Raw genomic sequence first — 22,091 nt, 5'->3', positions numbered from 1 at the left:
CTATAAATATTTTATAGCGAAAGAGCGATCGTATAGTCACATCCGGTAAAAATTATTATCATCGGTCATTACCGATTTAAAAAAAAAAAAAAAAAAAAGGAAAATGAATGATAGAGCAGGAACTCCCTTGACTTGCTGAAATGAAGTAGCCAAGTAGGGCATAGATGGATACAGAAGATCCTGATCTCAATGGACCACCTTCCCTTGCCACCACCAATGTAGTAGAGTTGTGGGCTACTCTTGGGTCAGATTTACCTAAAGATGATTTCAATATTATTGAGCTAAAATTTGTTCATTGAATTATATGTTTCCTTATTGATCTAAATTATTCGATTATTCAAAATTTATTTACTAATATTGGAATCTCATCAGTCATAAGAGTTCAAATTATTATCAGCTAAATTTAATAATTTGTAATGATTTTTTCTTAATCAGCTAAATTTAATCAAACTAATATTCATAAACTCACAATTTAATTTGTACATCATTCGGTTAAAAACGACTTGTGTATATAACTTAAATTTTTATATTTTGAATATATTTATATTTAAACTCTATTTAAAATTGTAAAAAATTTAATAAAAAATAATCAAAAATATATTTAAACATTCACCGTCTTTAACTAAATTTATATAAAATTTTAAATCGAGTTCAACACAAGCTAGACACTACATTTTTCTTTTTTTGCTTTTTCCTACCTTATGTTTGGTGCACTAATTGCACAAGAAAAATAAGGAAACATCAAACGAGAAAAATAAAATATATAATTTCTCTTACATATATATGTATTCAACTATATATTTAATGACAGTTGTAACTTATAGAGAGAAAGAATATGTAATTAATTTATTAAATTATTAATTAAATTCTAAATTTTATATTTTATAATAATTTTATTTAATAATTTAATAATTTAAAAATAATATTTGTATTTTTAATTTATTTTTAAGAATATTTTTCAATTATAATTTTTAAAAACTTAAGGTAAAATAGACGATGTCAAAAGTCGATTGCGCTTGCTTAAAAAAAATATAAATTAGTAAAATTAATTTATTCTAAACGTAACAATATGGTCATTAAAAATTTCATATTTATGCATTATTCTACACACTTTATATTTAAATGTAATAATTTTTATTTAAATTATTTATTTTAATTTTAATAAATAAAATTAACTTGTCACATTATTTTTTATTATAAATTTTAAAATTATTAGCGCAAGTTATTTTTAAAAATAAATTAAAAATATAAATATTTATTTTAAAATTTTAAAATTAAATAAAATTATTAAAAAGTATGAAATCCCATATTTAATTAATAAGAAGGTCTTAATAATTTGATGTTGTTCATTTTCTCTAAGTGAGAAGAAAATAATACGTAGTACAGTTTGCTCCACTTTCCTTGTGTTCTTTCTTTTCTCTCTTTTTGCCTTCTTATTTTAACATCCTAAACAACAGAAATTAGTCTAATTTCTCTTCTTTCCCTTCACTTTTCTCCAACCAAACAAAGCCAAAAGGAATAAAGGAAAAACAAAGAAGATAATTTTATGAATAAATTTATAATAGACATAAGCCAACTTCATTAACTCTCTACTAGTCCATCTTTTTCTTGTTACTGTTCCGACCTATCACTTCCACTCTGCTCAGCTCATAAACTTTGTGATTTCAGTCAGTCAATGAAACTTCTTTCAAGATTCAACCATAAATGGAGTAACTATTCCATACTTGTGATGGTTTTCTTGATTTTGGTCTTGTACAATGAGAAGTTCTTTAAGCCAGTAGCAGTGTCATTTTTCTTATCAGGAATTAAACTTCAGGAAATCCATGAGAAGGATTATGATAATTATTATCATCAGAATGTCATTTTGCCACCAAAAGATTGTGACTTTTACACAGGAGAATGGGTTTTTGATAATGTTACTCACCCTTTATACAAAGAAGAAGAATGTGAGTTTCTCTCAAGGCAAGTCACTTGTTTGAGAAATGGAAGGCAAGATTCCTTTTATCAGAACTGGAGATGGAAACCTAAAGATTGTTCTTTACCCAAGTAAGTTTGGGACTTTTCAATTCTTTAATTGATTACCCATTTGTAATTTCTTGCTCTTTTATTGATTACATTCTTTAAGTTTTTGGATTAAGGTTTAATGCAAGATTATTGCTTGAGAAACTCAAAGGAAAGAGGCTTATGTTTGTTGGAGATTCATTGAATAGAAATCAGTGGGAATCTATGGTTTGCTTGGTTCAATCTGCAATTCCTCCAGGTAAGAAGAGCTTGACTGAGTCAGGGTCTTCTTCTATATTCAGAATTGAGGTACATATCTCTGTTAGTAAGTAATACTATTTATATTCCCTTTACCTTAAATAGCCAATTGTTTGAGGTACATCTGCATTAATTGGTCTCTTGTACTTGTTTTGTATTAATTGGTGATGTTTACTTTAGGATTACAACAGTACAATAGAGTTTTACTGGGCACCCTTTATAGTTGAATCGAATTCAGACAATCCATGGAAGCATAGCATTTTAGACCGTGTAATTATGCCTGAATCGATTAAGAAACACGGAGACAAGTGGAAAGATGTGGACTTTCTGATCTTTAACACATACATTTGGTGGATGAACTCTCCTAACATGAAAGTCTTGTAAGTTAGCTCAAGTTCTGTAAGTTCTTTCTTTCACATACAAGTAACAATTCGTCTAAAGTTGTAATCTTGATGTGTTTTCCCATATGGGTTCTTGGTATGGAAGAAGGCGAGGTACATTCGACGCTGGTGCTGTAGAATATGATGAGATTGAAAGAACATTAGCTTATGGAAGAGTTCTTAGGACATGGGCTAAGTGGGTTGAAGAAAATGTAGATACTAAGGTTACTTCTGTCTTCTTCACGAGCATGTCCCCTCTTCATATCAGGTAAGCTACAAGCATTTCAATGCATATACTAGTGAAATTTAAGAACAAAGGCATACTTATCTTGATTTTGATTATATGATAATTATATGTGGTTGTTTAAATGCATAAATTTGATTACAGGAGCTCGGATTGGAACAATCCTGAAGGGATAAAGTGTGCCAAGGAGACTACACCAGTGGTCACCATGACTAATAACCGATTGGATGTAGGCACAGATCGCCGCCTATTTGTGATTGCGGCGAATGTGACTCAGTCCATGAAAGTGCCTGTTTATCTGATCAATATTACCACACTCTCAGAGTACAGAAAAGATGCACATACGTCAATATACACTACCCGCCAAGGACAGCTGCTCACTGCGGAACAACAAGGCAACCCAGCAATGTATGCAGATTGCATACATTGGTGTCTACCTGGGTTACCTGATACTTGGAATGAGTTACTCTACACACACATTATTTCTCGATCTTGACCCTTGTGGATTTTGCTTCTCAAAATGTGTTTCTTTTATATAATTGATAGGTTTCAGAGTTTTATTTGTTTTGTTCCCAAAGAGAAAGCAAGAAATTTGTTTAGCTTCTTGATATAGACAAAGGCACCTCATTATTAGATATGGGCTATGCTTTTGGATTAGCACACAAATCGTGCAGTTGGTCCTCTGTACTTTTTTTAAAATTTTAATTTTTTTTCCTTTTGCAAGGGCTAAGTCGAGTATGTAATTGGCCTTTTAACTGCTTAGCTTGCTGTCTGTAATTTTGGTTTAATGGGAATCATTCGCAAAGACTTAGATTTCTTTTTGCATTTGCTATTGCAGACATTAATCAGAAAGTCAAAGAATTATCCTCCCTTTTCTTGCAGCTTGATTATTGGGTTGTTTAGAGGAAAAAGAGAAGCAATTAAAAATCAAGAAAATGTGGATCTCAAGGTGTAAATCCTTGTTATGAATAAGATCATAGTTTCCTGTTGATGCTACCAAGTCATGATTCCATGTGCCCCTGGAGCAGCTGCTCTGGTATCATGCAAAAAGAATCCGTTTGTTGTGAAATTCAAGGGATAACTCCAATTTTATAATTAGATTTATGTCACATGATTTGTGTGTAATCCTGAAATTTTGCTAAAGTAGAAAACAATAAATACAGAAGAGAAAGGGAAACTTAATGCAAGAGAATAATTTTCATGTTTATAATCACACATTTGTTAACTTATACTTCTCCACAAGTTCTTCTTTACAAGTCATTGAGGTCTTTGTTTTTCATTTATATATGCTTTCATGTTCACAACTTTACAGAGAAAAGCTAAAGTTTGAAACCATTGATTGAACAAGTAAACACAAAGAAACATCTACTGAAGTTGCTTTCAAGATACACAAGTTTCATCACTTGCATATTTTATGCTTTAATGGTGCTTCAAGGAGATGGGCCAAGCCAGCACATTTTTCAGTACAGCTTGAGAAGAGGTTCCTGTCGGTAGCTTAGATCACTTCTTGAATCTACCCTTTTAACTTCAATGGCTTTTGAAAATAATACTGTGGACTACCATTTTAATATAAATCACTCTTGACCAAGAAAACACTTGGTAAAATGTAAATGTCATGTGTGAAAGAAAATTTTGGGTTAATGTATCATTTCACATTTAAATTTTATCAGTTTAATTTCTGATACATTTTAAATATATTTTTTATGTTATTTTTATATACTTTTTACGGTAGAAATGAATAAAATTATAATGTATAAGAATGAAAGAGTTAAAAATAATTTCAAAAAAGAAAAAATAAAAATATAGGAGTGAGAGAATTTATAAATTAATATAACAATTTAGGAGTATCAGATATTAAAATTAATAAAATTTAGAAATGAAATTATGTAATTGGCCGAGAATCTTTGTACCATGTAATCTGTTATGACATTTCTTTACTCTTGAGCAAAGGTAAAAAGGTTAAAGAGTAAATGATATATAAAAAAAAAGACATAACATGTTCTGCTGTTTCAGCATTCAATTAAGATCAGCATCATCCACAAGTTCAGTCACTGGAAGAAACAACAATCATGAAGAACGGAAATGGCAGCCACAGAAGCATTTGCCTCCAGATCTTAGTACTATTATCTCTCTTTCTCTTTGGATACTTTTTATTCAGTGAACATGTAAATTTCAGCTCACTCTCATTTCCAAGATTTCAAGAAAATGGCAAGAATCAAGATGATGGTGATGAATTGGTAAAGAAGCAAGAAGAGGCAAGTATGGAGCTGGTATCTGTTATAGATGAAGTAGAAGAAGATCAAGAAGTTGTGTTGCCACCTGAAGACTGTGATATCTTTACAGGAGAATGGGTTCTTGATAACTTGACTCATCCTCTATATAAAGAAGAAGAATGTGAGTTTCTAGCAGATTCAGTAACTTGCCTCAGAAATGGAAGAATGGATTCTTTGTATCAGAACTGGAGATGGCAGCCTAGAGATTGTCATTTGCCCAAGTAAGTACATTCACAGTTAGAACACATTAATTATATGATATGGTATGTGCTTAATTATAAGATATTAAATAAATAATTAATATGGCTGTAATTAAAGGTTCAAAGCAAAAGCTTTGCTGAATAAGCTGAAAGGAAAGAGGCTCATGTTTGTTGGAGATTCACTGCATCATCAGCAATGGCAGTCTATGGTGTGTCTGGTTCAATCTGTCATTCCTCCAAACAAGAAGAGCTTAACAAGCAATTCAAGCTCTCTCACTGTCTTCAAAATTGAGGTACACATCTCTTTTCCACTCTCAATGCAGCTTCTGATATACATACATACTTCTGTATAGTTCTTGATGCATACATATAATTTCTATACATAGTTTTCAAGAAAACTAAGACTTGATTCATGGGGTCTTTAACATTTTTGCCATTTGAGATTTGAAGCTCACTAAGAATCTTCTCGAACAGTGTGCAAACAGAAATCAAGTTAATCAGCAGGATATTTAATTATAAATTGGTTACACTCCTATTTACCTTTGTATGAAAATGTGGGTCCTCCAGCCATCTTTTTTTTATTTTAACATATATCAAGCTATATAGTACAAGAAAACAAGGGCATGAAAAATATTGGATCAACCACATATTAGTAAGGCCCACTTATCATATGGTGCATGTTACTTGTGAAATTTGTTTGTTCTGTCTACATATAGTTAGTCTATAGTGTAACAAAAAGGACAGTCTCATCTAATTTGTATCTAATTTGTATCTAATCAAGAAACTTCACACACACACATATAACACACAGTAGATAGTACTAATCAAGAGGCTATTTAGTATTATTAATTGATCGTTATAGTTATTTATTAGTTGGTCAATATTCTTTTTGGTAAATCACCAATTAATGTTATTGTTCAAACACCAACTAATACAACTTTATAATTTGATTAAGGTTGTATTCCTTGTACTTTGATTGTGGGTCAGCCATCAACAACACAGCTTGGTATATGTTTTGAAATTTCAGGAATATGATGCTACTATAGAGTTTTATTGGGCACCATTTTTAGCGGAGTCAAATTCAGACAAATTAGCAAATAGAAATGGCCAATCGGACCGCATAATTATGCCTGAATCAATCTCGAAACATGGAAGTAACTGGAAGGATGTTGATTACCTTATATTTGATACATATATTTGGTGGATGACCTCTATTTACACCAAAGTATTGTAAGTATATTATTCCCTTTTTTTCTTTTTTTACAATATTATATAATTGAGAATTATATATATTAGCATGATCAAGAGGTTGACTGTTTTATTATAATGGAGTTGATTGGAAAGACGAGGATCGTTCGATGAAGGAGCAACGGAGTATGATGAAATTGAGTTGCCAATAGCATATGAAAGAACTCTGAGGACATGGGCTAATTGGGTGGAGCAAAATGTTGATCCTAAGCATACTTCTGTTTTCTTCAGCAGCATGTCTCCTACTCATGTCAAGTACAGTCTTCTAAACTTCTTCTTCAGTGTTTCTTCCCTTTTCTTGTCTTGCACATATTGTTCTCCATTTTAATTAGCTTTTCCCATGTCAATTCATTACTATTTTAATCATTGAAAAAATACATCTTTTAGAATTTTTTAAATATCAGAGACCCACTAGAGTATACAAGTCAGAATTTTTCAAAAAATGAATTTCTATTTACAAAGGTGCATAATTGTATAAATTTTGAAATTCATTTTGAAGTTGTTAGAAAGTATCAACAATAATTTTTGAAGTTCCTCTTAAATAACTATAATTTTTTTTAAAAAAGAGGATAGGTGAGTCTCGAACTCGAAACTCATTGCGGCTTTAGTCACGAGGCTACAAGCCTAGTGATTCTAGATCAACAACTTCTGATTTAAGTTTTTTCTTTTAAGTCTTTCTAGCATAAGAATATAACATTCTATTCTGATGTCGGAAGTACTAGCAGTAAATTTTAAAATAAATTGCATATTCTGAAATTGACCTTTATATATGAATATGGAACCAGGAGTGAAGATTGGGACAATCCTGAAGGGATCAAATGTGCTAAGGAGACTACCCCAATATTAAACAAAACCAAACCATTGGAAGTTGGCACGAACCACCAGCTCTTTAGGATTGCAGTGAACGTGACTCGATCAATGAAAGTTCCTGTCTACTTCCTCAATGTAACCACACTGTCCGAATACCGGAAAGATGCACATACCTCCATATATACGGCGGTTGACGGCAAGCTACTCTCTACGGAGCAAAAGTCCGATCCGGCCAAGTACGCTGATTGTCTTCATTGGTGTCTTCCAGGGTTGCCTGATACATGGAATGAGTTACTCTATACATATATCATATCTCGTTCTTGACACTTGGAATTTTTGTTATGATGTTTTATTTGATAATTGAACATTTTGTGGTGGCATATAACCATGTATACAAATTTCAATTTCAATGAAGTAGTGAGAAAGTAAAAATGAAGTAACAAAAATGTCAAGGGATTATTTTTTGGAGCCCTTGTAATGTACTATGATAAATTTGTAGTACTTGATGCTATTTTAATTTTAATAATTTATTGATATAACTAGATATTAAACTAATTAGTTATATATAGTGTTTAGTTATTGACTAATGGGAAATATATTGTTTTTATTTATTACTTAATTCAAACTCTAAATATATGTAAAAAAAAGGTAACTGATATATTTACAACCTCTCTAATTACCATGGAGCAGTTTGAATTAAGTAACCAAATTCTGCACTTCTTAATCAGAAAGTGTCCCTCCACTTTTCAAGAGACATGGATGGAAAATTTAATAATTTGAGTTAGCTTTTTGGTTAATCATTTGACAATTGCTTTACTAACTTATAAATTTCAAAACCATAGAAATGGGCTTATGATGATATTTATGGAGCTGAACTGGAAAGGTATTTTTTTCTCCCATCAAGAAACAGTCACAATGAATCACTTCACCCATTACATCCCAATTGTACTAATAATTTCACTTTTTTTGATATCATTCATTGGTTGCTTTGTGTTTAATGAAAATGTTAAGTTCATTTCTTTCAATTTCTCAACGCTCAGTTTCCAAGAAATAGTTCAAGAAACTCCTCCTAATGTTGACCACGAACAAGAAAGTGCTGAAGCCATTCAGAAACTGGAGATGTCATTTCTTGAAAAAGTAGATGAAGATGGAAAGAGTACTGTCATGCTCCAAGAAACCTGTGATATCTTTTCAGGAAAGTGGGTTTTGGATAACAAGATATATCCTTTATACAAAGAAGATGAATGTGAGTTTCTTTCAGAATGGGTAACCTGCATAAGGAATGGAAGGCAGGATTTTCTTTATCAGAACTGAAGATGGCAGCCCAAAGATTGTTCATTGCCTAAGTAAGTTATAAGTAGATAAGAGAGTACTAAAGTATTATTAATGGTTATGTAAACAAGAGATAGCTGAGCTGTATTTCTATTCTTGGGTTAAGGTTTGAGGCAAAACTGTTGCAACAGAAACTCAAGGGAAAGAGGCTTATGTTTGTTGGGGATTCAACACATTTTAACCGGTGGCAATCTTTGATTTGTTTGGTTCAATCTGCCATTCCACCAGGGAAGAAAAGCTTGGACTATTCAACCTACACCACTGTCTTCAGAATTCGGGTATTTTTTTCTTTTTACTTCAAGAGCTAATTATTTCAAAAAATTTTAGCTTAGAGATGGTATAGACTCCACCCACTTGTACACCAAATTAATAAATAATTGATATATTTAGTAATTTTAAATAATAAAATATGTGTGGATCATCCAATATCAAAATCTAAAATAATCAAATATATGTGTCACTCTCTTATTAGTTGTAGTGCATACGCCAACTATATGTAAGAATTTCTCAATTATCTCTAATTATCATTTTGATTATCATCATGCTGCGATTGTTTGCATTTGGAAACTTGAACAGTTAAACTGCCAGGAAGTGCCATTCAACTGCTAGCTAGTCTTTTTCTAGCAGCCTCTCTAATGGTAGAACCAAAACAATTAGAATTTTGCCTGATAAATTTCTTTACTCATATTGGTCGAACCACACTAGTGCCGGGTCTTTTCTTAGCCAGGTCTGTTTTGAACTAGGCATTGTTTTATTTTCATACCTTTAAACACAATACTCTTTATGCAATTTTGGAGTTGATTATTATTTTTATTTTTTTCAATTTTTAGGACTATAAGGCCACAATAGAGTTTTACTGGGCACCATTTCTAGTTGAATCAAATTCAGATCCTCCAAGAACGAGAGATGGAAAACGGGATGCAATTATAATGCCTGAATCAATGGCAAAGCATGGAGATAACTGGAAAGATGTGGACTATATTGTCTTTAATACATATACCTGGTGGCTAAAGTTTCCTACTATGAAAGTCCTGTGAGTTCAATATAAATCCAGAGCTTGAAGTCTTGAGTTCAAGCCTTTCCTTCTTATGTAATGGTTTATTATTTTTGTGTAGTTATTTATATGATAATATTAGTGTAATTACTTGTGATATTCGACTCTTGATCTTGATGAAACAGACGGGGATCGTTTGATAAAGGGGCCACAGAATACGATGAGATCCAACGACATGTAGTGTATGAAAGAGTTTTGAGGACATGGGCCAAGTGGGTGGAGGAAAATGTTGATCCTAATCATACTTCCATTTTCTTTAGCAGCATGTTTCCTCAACATTTAAGGTACTAAGTATAAATAAATAAAAAACACATAACCTAACTCTTTTGTCTTTGCTAACCTGCTTGGAAGTTGAACCTAATCCCAAACCACTACATTCATTCAGCATTTCAGCTAATAATAATTGAATTCAAGTTTACTTGCTTTTGTGCTTGCAATAAATAAAATAAAAAAAATAAAGTTGACATTATAGTTTATGGTTTTACACTTTGTGATAGTATTTTGAGTTTTTGAAGTTTGATTAAATTAATTTTTAATATGTTGCTCTTGTCTCTTTATCAGCTTTCACACTATCTTTATCAGCTTTCACACTATAAATATTGAAATCATAAAATCGTTGTTGGAATTTTTGATTTTTTTTTTGTCAATTGTGATCATATATTTTGAATAAACAATTATAGTATAATGATGTTTGTAAGATTGAGATTTTCAATCGGAAATTGGATTTTTGAATCATAATGTATTAATACTAAAGAAAATCTTAAGTATTAAGTTGATATAATCTCAGCCTTTAAGGACTACAATCTAGCAAATTACATTGAGAAGTTCTTAATTATAATTGGTCTGTAGTTTATATATCGATGCAACCAATGATGCATCTAAGTCAACTAGCCTGGATCCACTAACCTATGGAGGACCAATGACACAAGCAAGGAGTAAGAAGTTAAACCAAGCCTTAAATTCTTACTTGGAACATGTTTTGAAGATGGCTAATGATGGTGCTTTTGATGCTTTTGATGATGATAACAATGCCTTGAAGATAGTGAGATTAATTGCTATTAATGAGCAATTAGGTCAGAAGCTCATCTTCAATAAGGCGTGATCACGCCTTACAACTTGTGAGCTGCGTAGAAAGGGGGCATAAGCTGATCTTCAATAAGGCGTGACCACGCCTCACAACCTGTGAGTTGCGCCGAAAGGGGGCAGAAACTCATCTTCAATAAGGCATGACCATGCCTTACAACTTGTGAGCTGCGCAGAAAGGGGGCATAAGCTCATCTTCCATAAGGCGTGACCAAGCCTTACAGTTTATAAGCTGCCTACAAAAAGAGCTTCGAATTTTTCAAGATAATTTCGTAATGTACCCATTCTTAGTTAATTTTCTCTATTTTTAGAAGTATTGGATAAAGAGAACTTCTTCCTATGAATTTAGGATTTTAATTAGGGTTAGATTACTCTTTATCTTATCCTTCCTTATAAGGATAAGATTAGCCGCATATTAGGAGTCTTTTAGGGTTTGATTTTTATTCCTTATCTCTTAGTCCTTTTAGAGTTTAGAATCACTTCAAAACCCTATAAATGGAGCTATGTATTTCGGCTAAAACAATAAGATCAATATATCATTTTGAATGAAGTTTATTTTCCTTGAGTTATTAACTTTTGAATTTCTTGAGATTAAATTAGCTTGTTTAATTTAGTTTCACATCTACATGTTTGATCAATCAATTAACTTTTTATTAGTTTCTTGGGTTGTTTGAACATTCTTCATCTATTTATAACTAAAGGGCTTAGTAGTTCTATTGCTAAGTTTGTTAGTTCCATAATCAATTGCAAACTTTCAAGTTAGATTTTGGGGCGACAACTCGAACTTATTGGTAAGAGTGCTTCCTCTTAAATAGGGAGAGCGTTTATCAGTTTGAGTTTCTCACCATTTCTCATCTTGGTGTTTGAACGTATTCAGTTCGAGTTCGTATCATTTGGTATCAGAGCCAAACTTGTAAGTTTGGTTTAATTTCTTTTCAATTAAGGGTCTGTCTTCTATTTCATCTCAATTTTTATTCGCATCATTATAAAAGAAAAAAAGTATATTATTTTCATTGCTGCCCGCATACCAAGGCAGATTTCCAAAAAAAAAAAAAGGAACGAAAAACTAACCCTAATCGTTTGTGTTGGGTGGTTCTTGAAGAATTGATTCTTGATTGATTCATTCCTCAATTCTTTTCAATTGATTGGAGCTGATCTTCATTCTTGAAATTTTGATTTGGGTAATTTTTTTGTTTTCTCTTAAAAAGCTTTTCCTTTGGGTTAATTGAGTCTTGTTCGATTAGTTGTCAGCTTGTTTTGTTCACACGCTTATAATTCGTTTTATTGATTCACGAGTGTTCTATTGAACTTCAGAATTAATAAACGTTAAAAGGTTGTGAAAAACTTGTTTTTGTGATTACTAGAACAATTTAATTTAATTTCTATGAGGAATTCAATTCTTTGTGAGTGAAACACGTGAGGGAGTGATCTTTTCTTGTTTTGCCTTTAACTATAAGAAGCCTCCAGAGTATAACACTTGATCACGTCTTTTTCTTTTTTTGTTTTCTTTTCTAGTCTTTTGGTTTCACCATGTCATCTGAACAGCCATTGACTTTGAAAAATTTAGCTTATAGATTGAGAGATGTAGTAGAACATATGCAAAAATAATTTTAAAAACAAGATGACAAATTAACTAGGTTATTGAATGATATGCCTAAAACGTCTAAAGGGGATGGTTCTGATAATGACTAAGAAAGTGAGTCTAAAGGGTCTAGACATAATCTCCAATCCAAAATTGACACTAATTTGGGTAGCATTTAGATGAAAATACCATCTTTTCATGGTAAGAGTGACCCTGAAGTTTATTTGGAGTGGGAAAAGAAGGTTGAAAGGGTTTTTGAATGTCATAACTATAGTGAGTCTAAAAAGGTTAAACTTGCTGTTGTTGAATTTTATGATTATGCTACCATTTGGTGGGATCAATTGGTGAGTAGTCGTAGGCCTTATGGGGAACTCGAAGTTGGTTCATATGATGAGGTTAAACGCATTATGCGTAAAAGGTTTGTGCCATCACACTACCAAAGGGATTTGTACAACAAGTTACAAGATTTAGTACAAGGTAGTAAAACTGTTGAGGAGTATTGGCAATCTATGGAGATAACTATGATTAGAGCCAATATAGATGAGGATAAGGAAGCCACAATGGCAAGATTTCTGCATGGTTTGAATTGTGATATTGCTAACATAATTGAATTGCAGCAATATGTAGAGATGGAGGACATGTTGCACATGGCCGTAAAGGTGGAAAAACAATTAAAAACCAAGAGCAAAAGTGCTGCCCCTAGCTCAAAATGGAGTAACACATGGAAAGGGAGCAACCAGCCCCCTAACAAGGGTCGTGAGGCATCAAACGACATCAAGAAGCCCCTAAATTTGATGTTAACACTAAGCTAACGACGCAAAGTGACCTCAAATCAAAGAAAGTGCAATGCTTCAAGTGTTTGGGGTATGGGCATATATATTCCCAATGTCCAAACAAGCGAACCATGGCAATTCGAGGTGGTGAAGTGGTCTTTGAAAGTGGTGAAGAATCCGAACCTGGTGAGGAGGATTACCTAGACATGCCTGAGTTGGAGGATTGTGATGATGTGCAATTGGGTGAGGTTAGTAATGTACTTGTAACCTTTAGAGCTCTTAATTTACAACCTGTTGATGATGATGCTCAAAGGGAAAACATATTCTATACTACATGTAAAGTACAAAACCATGATGCTAATTGTAGTTTAATCATTGATGGGGGTAGTTGTACTAATGTAGCAAATGCTATGATGGTTGATAAACTTAAGCTTCCAACTATTAAGCACCCTAAGCCATACACCTTACAATGGCTCAATGATCAAAGTGGAATTAGAGTTACTAAGCAAGTATGGGTTGCATTTAGTATAAAGAAGTATCATGATGAGGTACTATGTGATGTTGTTCCCATGCATGCATGTGATATGTTGCTAGGTAGACCATGGTTATATGATAGATGTGTAATTCATAATGGTCGAACCAATGCTTATTCTTTTGTAATGGATGGAAAACCGTATGTTTTGGCACCATTAAGTCCTAAAGAAGTTTGTGAATTACAAAAAGTTGTAAAGGACCGAATGGAAGCATATGAGAAAGAAAAAAAGAAAGTGTGAGAGTGCACATGAAAAAGAAAAGGTGCACAAGCAAAAGGGGAGTTGTATGGAAAATAATGAGGGGCGAGGGCAAAAAGTGGTAAAAGGAGATTTTAGTGAGGGTTTGCACAAGAATAAGAGCAAAAGAACGAGTAAGGCGTAAGAAAAAGGGGAGGCGAGTGAGAGAAAAGTGAGTTTTCTAGTTAGTGAGCGAGACATGAGAATGGCTTTGAGTGAAAATAGGCAAGTACTTGTACTTATGTACAAGAAAACTTTATTTAACACTAATAATCTTAACTCTTCTCTTCCTAGTGTGTTTATAAGTGTTTTGCAGGAGTATGACGATGTGTTTCCCGAGGAGTTACCTAGTAGGTTGCCACCACTAAGGGGGATAGAGCACCAAATTGACTTTGTGCCGGGGTCATCCATTCCAAATAGACCAGCCTATAGAGTCAATCTCGAGGGGACCAAAGAGCTGCAACGCCAAGTTGAGGAACTACTAAATAAAGGTTATATTAGGGAAAGTCTTAGCCCATGTGTTATTCCTGTTTTGTTAATCCCTAAGAAAGATGGGTCTTGGCGTATGTGTGTTGATTGTTATGCAATTAACAAGATTACCATTAAATATCGTCATCTTATTCCTAGGTTAGATTATATGTTAGATGAATTGCATGGAAGTGTTATCTTTACTAAAATTGATTTGAGAAGTGGCTATCACCAAATTAGAATGAATATAGGTGATGAGTGGAAAACAACATTCAAAACTAAATTTGGTTTGTATGAGTGGTTGATCATGCCTTTTGGCTTAACTAATGCACCAAGTACTTTTATGAGGTTAATGAATCATGTTTTGTGTGCATATATTGGAAAATTTATGGTAGTATACTTTGATGATATTCTAATTTATAGTAAGAGCTTGAGTGAGCATGTTGAACATGTTCGGATGGTATTGATGGTCTTGCGTGAGAATTCTTTATATGCTAACCTTTCTAAGTGTGACTTTTGTACAAACAAACTTGTGTTTCTTGGTTTTATTGTTAGTGCAAATGGAATTCAGGTTGATGAAGACAAGGTGAAAACAATTAAGGAGTGGCCAACACCAAAGAATGTTAGTGACGTGAGGAGCTTTCATGGACTTGCAAGCTTCTATAGGAGGTTTGTCAAGGACTTCAGTACCCTTGTCGTACCACTCAATGAGCTTGTAAAGAAGAACGTGAAGTTTTATTGGGGAGAACAACAAGAAAAAGCATTTAATATGCTAAAGGATAAAGTTACTTCATCTCTCATTCTTTCATTTCTGGATTTTTCCCAAACTTTTGAAATTGATTGTGATGCTTCTTGTGTAGGTATTGGAGCTGTTTTAATGCACGATGGGCAGCCAATAGCCTATTTTAGTGAAAAATTGAATGGAGCTAGCTTGAAGTATCTAACTTATGACAAGGAATTGTATGCTCTTGTGCGTGCACTCAATATTTGGCAGCATTATTTGCTACCTAAGGAGTTTGTGATTCACATGGATCATGAAGCATTGAAGCACTTAAAGGGACAGAACAAGTTAAATAAACGCCATACTAAATGGAGTGAATTCATTGAAGCGTTTCCCTATGTTATTAAGTATAAGCAAGGTAAAGAAAATGTAGTTGCCAATGCACTATCTAGAAGGTATGCTTTACTTGCTTCTTTAGAAACAAAATTGCTTCTTTGGTTCTATTTTTCATGCTTGTGAACATGGTGCAATTGATAAATTTTATAGACATGATGGATTTATGTTCAAAGAAAAACGTCTATGCATTCCTATGTGTTCTATACGTGAATTGCTTGTGAGAGAGTCACATGAAGGTGGTTTGATGGGACACTTTGGTGTTCAAAAGACTTTAGATGTTTTGCATGATCATTTCTATTGGCCTAAGATGAAATCTAATGTGAATAGATTATGTGCTAACTGTATCGTATGCAAGCAAGCTAAGTCTAAATCACAACCTAATGGGTTGTACATGCCTTTGCCCATACCTAATTCTCCTTGGATTGATATATCCATGGATTTAGTACTTGGATTACCTAGGTCTAAGCATGGGCATGATAGTATTTTTGTTGTGGTGGATAGGTTTTCAAAGATATCACACTTTATTGCACGTGGAAAAACCAATGATGCACAACATGTTGCTGAATTTTTCTTTAGAGAAATTGTACATTTACATGGTATGCCTAGAATTATTGTTAGTGATAGGGACACCAAGTTTTTGATCTATTTTTGGAAGACCTTATAGGGTAAATTGGGAACTAAATTACTTTTTTCTACTACATGTCATCCCCAAATCGATGGTCAAATCGAGGTAGTGAATAGAACTTTGTCACAATTACTTAGGACCATGGTTAAATGAAACTTGAGAACATGGAAAGATTGTTTGCCGCATGTTGAATTTACATATAATCGTAGTATGCATTTTTCTACTCAATTTTGCCCATTTGAGATTGTTTATGGCTTTATTCCTTTGAGTCCTTTAGATTTGATTGCTTTACCTTTGAGTGAACAAGTGAATTTAGATAGCGCAAAGAAGGCTGAATTTATGTTAAAGTTGCATGAACAAGTGTGTGCAAACTTGGAAAGACGCAATGAACAAATCACCAAACAATGCAATAAGGGTCCCAAAAGGATGGTACTTGAAGTTGGTGATTAGGATTGGGTGCACTTCAGGAAGGATAGGTTTCCCAACCAAAGGAAATCAAAGTTGATGCCACGTGGTGATGGTCCATTTGAAGTGATAGAACGCATCAACGATAATGCATACAAAGTTGACTTACCTGGTGAATATTATATTAGTGCTACTTTTAATGTTGTTGATTTATCTCCTTTTGATTTTGATGAAGGCGTTGATTCGAGGTCGAATCCTTTCGAAGAGGGAGGGAATGATGCAACCAAGGATGCATCTAAGTCAACTAGCATGGATCCACTAGCCTATGGAGGACCAATGACACGAGCAAGGAGTAAGAAGTTCAAGCAAGCCTTAAATTCTTACTTGGAGCATGTTTTGAAGATGGCTAATGATGGTGCTTTTGATGCTTTTGATGATGATAACAATGCCTTGAAGATAGTGACATTAATTGCTATTAATGAGCAATTGGGGCAAAAGCTCATCTTCAATAAGGCGTTACCACGCCTTACAACTTGTGAGCTACGCAAAAAGGGAGCAGAAGCTCATCTTCAATAAGGCGTGACCACGCCTTACAACTTGTGAGCTGCGCAGAAAGGGGGCAGAAGCTCATCTTCCATAAGGCGTGACCACGCGTATAAGCTGCCTACAAAAAGAGCTTTGAATTTTTCAAGATAATTTGATAATGGAACTATTTTTAGTTAATTTCCTCTATTTTTGGAAGTATTGGATAAAGAGAACTTCCTCCCATGAATTTAGGATTTTAATTAGGGTTAGATTACTCTTTATCTTATCCTTCCTTATAGGGATAAGATTAGCCGCATATTAGGAGTCTTTTAGGGTTTGATTTTTATTCCTTATCTCTTAGTCCTTTTAGGGTTTAGAATCACTTCAAAACCCTATCAATAGAGCTATGTATTTCGGCTAAAACAATAAGATCAATATATCATTTTGAATGAAGTTTATTTTCCTTGAGTTGTTAACTCTTGAATTTCTTGAGATTAAATTAACTTGTTTAATTTAGTTTCACATCTACATGTTTGATCAATCAATTAACTTTTTATTAGTTTCTTAGGTTGTTTGAACGTTCTTCATCTATTTATAACTAAAGGGTTTAGTAGTTCTATTGCTAAGTTTGTTAGTTCCATAATCAATTGCAAACTTTCAAGTTAGATTTTGGGGCGACAACTCGAACTTATTGATAAGGGTGCTTCCTCCTAAATAGGGAGAGCGTTTATCAGTTTGAGTTTCTCACTATTGCTCATCTTGGTATTTGAACATATTCAGTTCGAGTTCGTATCATATATCGATCAATATTTTCATGCCACTTAATGGATAATAATATGTATCATAATATTATTGAACAATTCATAGTCTTACATGATGAACTGAATCGACTTAAGAATTTTCGTAAAATTCTGTATATTTAAATGGTTAATTCGCATAATTCTATCTAAAATATTATTTTAAAAAAGTTAGCAAATAATAATAGTAAGTTTACTAGTTCCAACTCTAATCTAAACTTCAGCATTTAAAGACTTTGATAAGACAATGGTGAAATAAATGTTATATGTGAAAATGCTGTAGGAGCTCGGACTGGAACAGCCCAGATGCAACAAATTGTGCTATGGAGACTCTTCCAATTACTCCAGACATGGCTGCACCACCAAACATGAGCACAGACAGAAATCTTTTTGCAATTGCTGCAAATGTGCCTGGATCAATGAAAGTAGCAGTAGATTTTCTCAACATAACTACACTTTCAGAGTACAGGAAGGAGGCACATACTTCTATTTACAGTACTTCTCAGAATGGTGGTGACAAGTTACTTTCGGAAGAGCACAAGGCTGATCCTTCCCTGTATGCAGATTGTCTCCACTGGTGTCTACCTGGATTGCCTGATACCTGGAATGAGTTGCTCTATGCAAGTATTGTGACTAAAGAAAATGATATATTTTGATATGTGTAAAAATTATGTAAAGGACATATCTTAATATGATAGTGCTTCCTAGCCTTTTGAGGCTTATAGTACTCCTGTATTTTGCAGGAGTAATTATTTGTTATGATTAATTAATAATTTATAAGTTTTTGAATTAAATCAATTTTAATAATGTAGTTTTATAAATTCTTTTGATATCTCTTTCAATTGAATAAATATTCCTATTAAATATATTAATTAATTAATAATTAATTACATAACTCTTTTTTTCCGTATTTATCTTATATATATAACAATACTGAGAGCTGTTAATATTGTTTTTTTTTTTTTTTTTCAGAAATGTGTTTTTCCAAATGAAAAACTATTTATTTTCTTCCTATTCTTTTATTATATTTTTAATACATAGGGAAAGTTATATCTTTATTATGTGATGGATCGGAGAATAATATATACAAGTGGTCCGAGTTTTGATTTCTTATATTAAAAGGGTAGTGAGTTATTAAGTTAAGAAACCTTTGTTTTCTTATAGCAAAAGAGAGAACTTTGCATACAAAGTTAGAAACCCCTTTGATTACTTTCTTTACTCAACATTTTACAAGAAAATATGGCATTGGCAAAATGTTCCATTTGGGTGCCATGTTTTGGAAACGTGTTCAACAATGGTTCAAGTGCTGTCATGCCCATCCCATTTATCTATGTTGATTGTCTTTAGTTGCCGACTATGGGAAATTATGCAATAACTTTTATAATTATGGCTGTATAATAATGAAAAGGCAATCCTACTTGTAATGGTATATGATGATTAAAAAGAAAAAATGAAGATAAAGCTTCAGGAAAATGTAAAATAATCATAAAAAGGCACCTTGACTAACTACAGATTAGCTGTAACTTGTAGATTTATACAACAGAACTTCTATAATGGTGACAAATTATCTGAATCAAAGCTTATTGGCTCATGTTTTGCATGCTCTGACTAGTATATTAAGATATTACTACATCCCAAATTTTATGGCTGAAATCATGAAGGAAACACTATATTTGACCCAACAACGTTTGAAAAAGCTTTAAAGAGTATCTTGTACCTACCAAGAATGAAGCCTCTTGCTCCCAGCCAGAAAGGCTACTGTGCCCCAATGGTTGCTGCTGTGACCTTGTTATTTCTCTCATTCTTTGGATCCGTTCTTTGCAGTGAAAATGACAAGTTCCCTGCCCTGAATCTTTCTAAACCTAGTCACCAAGAATTTGTCCAAAAACCATTTACTTCATCAGAAGTATCAAAGGTCCAAGAAACTTTCAAGGATGACAAGTGTCAAGAAACCTGCGATATCTTCACAGGAAAGTGGGTTTTGGATTACAAAAGACATCCTCAGTACAAACAAGATGAGTGTCAGTTTCTTGGAGACTGGGAGAATTGCATAAAGAATGGAAGGCCTGATTCTCTATTTCAGAAATGGAGATGGCAGCCTAGAGATTGTAATTTACCCAAGTAAGTAAATGGTTAATTATGTTAACTACAGTACTTTTGTTTCTATAAAACAGAAGGGAATTAAACTATTTTATGTATTTGTCCTGTAAGGTTCAAGGCAAAAAGATTGCTGAAGAAACTCAAGGGAAAGAGGCTTATTTTTGTTGGAGACTCTGTGCATAATAACCAATGGAATTCCTTAGTTTGTATGGTTCAATCTGCTATTCCATCAGGCAAGAAGAGAATTGACTATTCTGGTTATCCTTATGTCTTCCGCATTGAGGTTTCTTTCTGTCTTCTTAGAATTATGAATTTGATCATTTTGGCCATTCCATATGGATTAATAGTTATACTTGATTTAGCAGGATCACCGCAATGCCACTATAGAGTTTTATTGGTCACCATTTCTAGTTGAGTCGAGTTCAGACCCTCCACCAATGAGGGATGGCAAGACAATCTCTGTCATAATGCCTGAATCAATAGCAAAGCATGGAGATTACTGGAAACATGCAGACTACTTGATCTTTGACTCATATGCCTGGTGGGTCAAGCATCCCACAGTCAGAGTTTTGTAAGTTCTATACCATTTCCTTTACCAAATTCATTTCTTTTTCATCCCCAAACTTGTATTTTCCCTAAAACATAACGTTCAATCAAATCCTTCCATTCTAATTCATCTAATCATCTTCAAAAGATATACTTAGGGCTCTATTTTTCGGTGGAAAGATATTAGAAATATATGTTCAAATTTGATATGTATGTTACTGACATTCACTCTCTCTCATTGTGATTTACGATGAAAAAGGCGAGGATCATTCGATAAAGGAGACACAAAGTATGATGAGATTGAACAACACATAGCATATGAAAGAGCTCTGAGAACATGGGCGAATTTTGTGGAGCAAAATGTCGATCCTTCTCGCACCACTATTTTCTTCAGCACAATGTTTCCTCAACACTACAGGTACGATAATTAAATAATACCATACACCACCTAAAATATTAAGACAACTTTTCAAAAATACCTTAAAATCAATAAAATATTTCATTTTTTTACAATATAAACTTAAAAAAAAAAAACTGTTTCTCTAATTTTTTTTTCAAATTTAGGGTGTGATTGTTTTTTAGTTATTGTTTTTATTGTCTTTCAGTTGTTTTGTGGTTGTTCTTTGATTTAAAAAAAAAATTAAAAAGTCGTATTTTTTGATATTTGAACGCAATGAAATGAAAAAGAAAAAAGAAATTTACTCTAAATCTGAGAAAAATAAATTAAAAAATAAAGAATATTAATTACTAAAGAAAAATACACGCATTCAGCAGACGATTTTCAGAAATGAAATTAATAATTTATATGCAAATGATGAAATAGAAGCGCAGAATGGAATGATCCAAAGGCGACTAATTGTTGGAAGGAGATTCTCCCAATTATGGACAATTCAAGGCCTTTGAACATAAGCACAGACATGAGATTTTTCAGAATTGCTGAAAAGGTGACTAAATCAATGAAAGTAGCAGTCCACTTCCTCAACATAACGACTCTTTCAGAGTACAGAAAAGATGCACATATGTCTATTTATACTAATAATCAAGATCCAAAGCAGAAGGATAATCCAGCTGATGGTGCCGATTGTGTTCACTGGTGTCTTCCTGGAGTGCCTGATACCTGGAATGAGTTATTGTATGCCCACCTAATTACACATTCTTGACTCTCCAACTTATCATTATGTACTCATGTTTCATTTAATATTGTCGTTGTTGAAACAATTTTATAAAATTTATTTATAAATTTAAAATTATTTATTTAGTTGAAATAAAAATTTATTTACAATTTTATACGATTAAATTCCAACTAAACTAAATTTTAATAAAATAAATAAAATTTTAAATAAATTTTATATTAATAAATCGATAAATTTTATGAATCTAAAAATATCTTTATATTGTAATTTATTTCCAACACAGTATCTATTTCACTTGAATTATATTCCGCATTATTATTTAAGACATCAAATGTAAAAATTCATTTGTAAGTTAATTCCCCAATAG

General features: G+C 32.8%; 5 protein-coding genes across 8 annotated transcripts; all 5 read left to right on the top strand.

Moving 5' to 3' along the window:
• The first annotated feature begins 1,438 nt into the window (after positions 1–1,438).
• Positions 1,439–3,700, top strand: LOC8265364 (protein trichome birefringence-like 28). Of its 2 annotated transcripts, none has more exons than XM_015724843.3 (5): positions 1,439–2,046; positions 2,139–2,310; positions 2,440–2,639; positions 2,746–2,907; positions 3,028–3,700. In XM_015724843.3, the coding sequence occupies exons 1-5, from the start codon at positions 1,676–1,678 to the stop codon at positions 3,377–3,379; spliced, it is 1,257 nt and encodes a 418-aa protein (XP_015580329.1). In that variant the 5' UTR covers positions 1,439–1,675; the 3' UTR covers positions 3,380–3,700. The 2 variants fall into 2 exon arrangements, with proteins under 2 accessions (XP_015580329.1, XP_002528303.1); XM_002528257.4 differs by having other exon boundaries at positions 1,444–2,046; positions 2,749–2,907.
• A 958-nt stretch (positions 3,701–4,658) lies between these two features.
• Positions 4,659–7,873, top strand: LOC8265365 (xylan O-acetyltransferase 1). The gene is made up of 5 exons (XM_002528258.3): positions 4,659–5,377; positions 5,475–5,649; positions 6,384–6,586; positions 6,701–6,859; positions 7,390–7,873. Exons 1-5 carry the CDS (start codon positions 4,953–4,955, stop codon positions 7,736–7,738), a joined length of 1,311 nt encoding a protein of 436 aa, XP_002528304.1. The 5' UTR covers positions 4,659–4,952; the 3' UTR covers positions 7,739–7,873.
• Positions 7,874–8,329: 456 nt separating this feature from the next.
• On the top strand, positions 8,330–18,763 carry LOC8265366 (protein trichome birefringence-like 30). Its single transcript, XM_015724840.2, is given in 5 exon segments — positions 8,330–8,760; positions 8,853–9,024; positions 9,577–9,779; positions 9,926–10,084; positions 18,229–18,763. Coding segments are annotated over 5 exon segments (1,338 nt in total). The 3' UTR covers positions 18,602–18,763.
• Positions 13,954–15,717, top strand: LOC125370405 (uncharacterized mitochondrial protein AtMg00860-like). Of its 2 annotated transcripts, XR_007216328.1 has the most exons (3): positions 13,954–14,499; positions 15,048–15,260; positions 15,337–15,717. XR_007216328.1 is itself a non-coding variant. In XM_048375641.1 (2 exons), exons 1-2 carry the CDS (start codon positions 14,865–14,867, stop codon positions 15,352–15,354), a joined length of 414 nt encoding a protein of 137 aa, XP_048231598.1. In that variant the 5' UTR covers positions 14,841–14,864; the 3' UTR covers positions 15,355–15,717. The 2 variants fall into 2 exon arrangements, 1 of the variants encoding a protein (XP_048231598.1); XM_048375641.1 differs by lacking the exon at positions 13,954–14,499 and having other exon boundaries at positions 14,841–15,260.
• Positions 18,764–19,536: 773 nt separating the features above from the next.
• On the top strand, positions 19,537–21,845 carry LOC8265368 (protein trichome birefringence-like 30). 2 transcript variants are annotated; one of them, XM_015724846.3, is made up of 5 exons: positions 19,537–20,066; positions 20,157–20,328; positions 20,408–20,616; positions 20,851–21,009; positions 21,415–21,845. In XM_015724846.3, exons 1-5 carry the CDS (start codon positions 19,672–19,674, stop codon positions 21,749–21,751), a joined length of 1,272 nt encoding a protein of 423 aa, XP_015580332.1. In that variant the 5' UTR covers positions 19,537–19,671; the 3' UTR covers positions 21,752–21,845. The 2 variants fall into 2 exon arrangements, with proteins under 2 accessions (XP_015580332.1, XP_002528307.1); XM_002528261.4 differs by having other exon boundaries at positions 19,540–20,066; positions 20,411–20,616.
• The last annotated feature ends 246 nt before the right edge of the window (positions 21,846–22,091 follow it).

Source organism: Ricinus communis, chromosome 6 (assembly GCF_019578655.1).
Source record: "Ricinus communis isolate WT05 ecotype wild-type chromosome 6, ASM1957865v1, whole genome shotgun sequence".
NCBI classification, from domain to species: Eukaryota; Viridiplantae; Streptophyta; class Magnoliopsida; order Malpighiales; family Euphorbiaceae; genus Ricinus; species Ricinus communis.
Note: the sequence above shows the minus strand (reverse complement) of the source record. Positions and strands in the feature narration are given on the sequence as shown.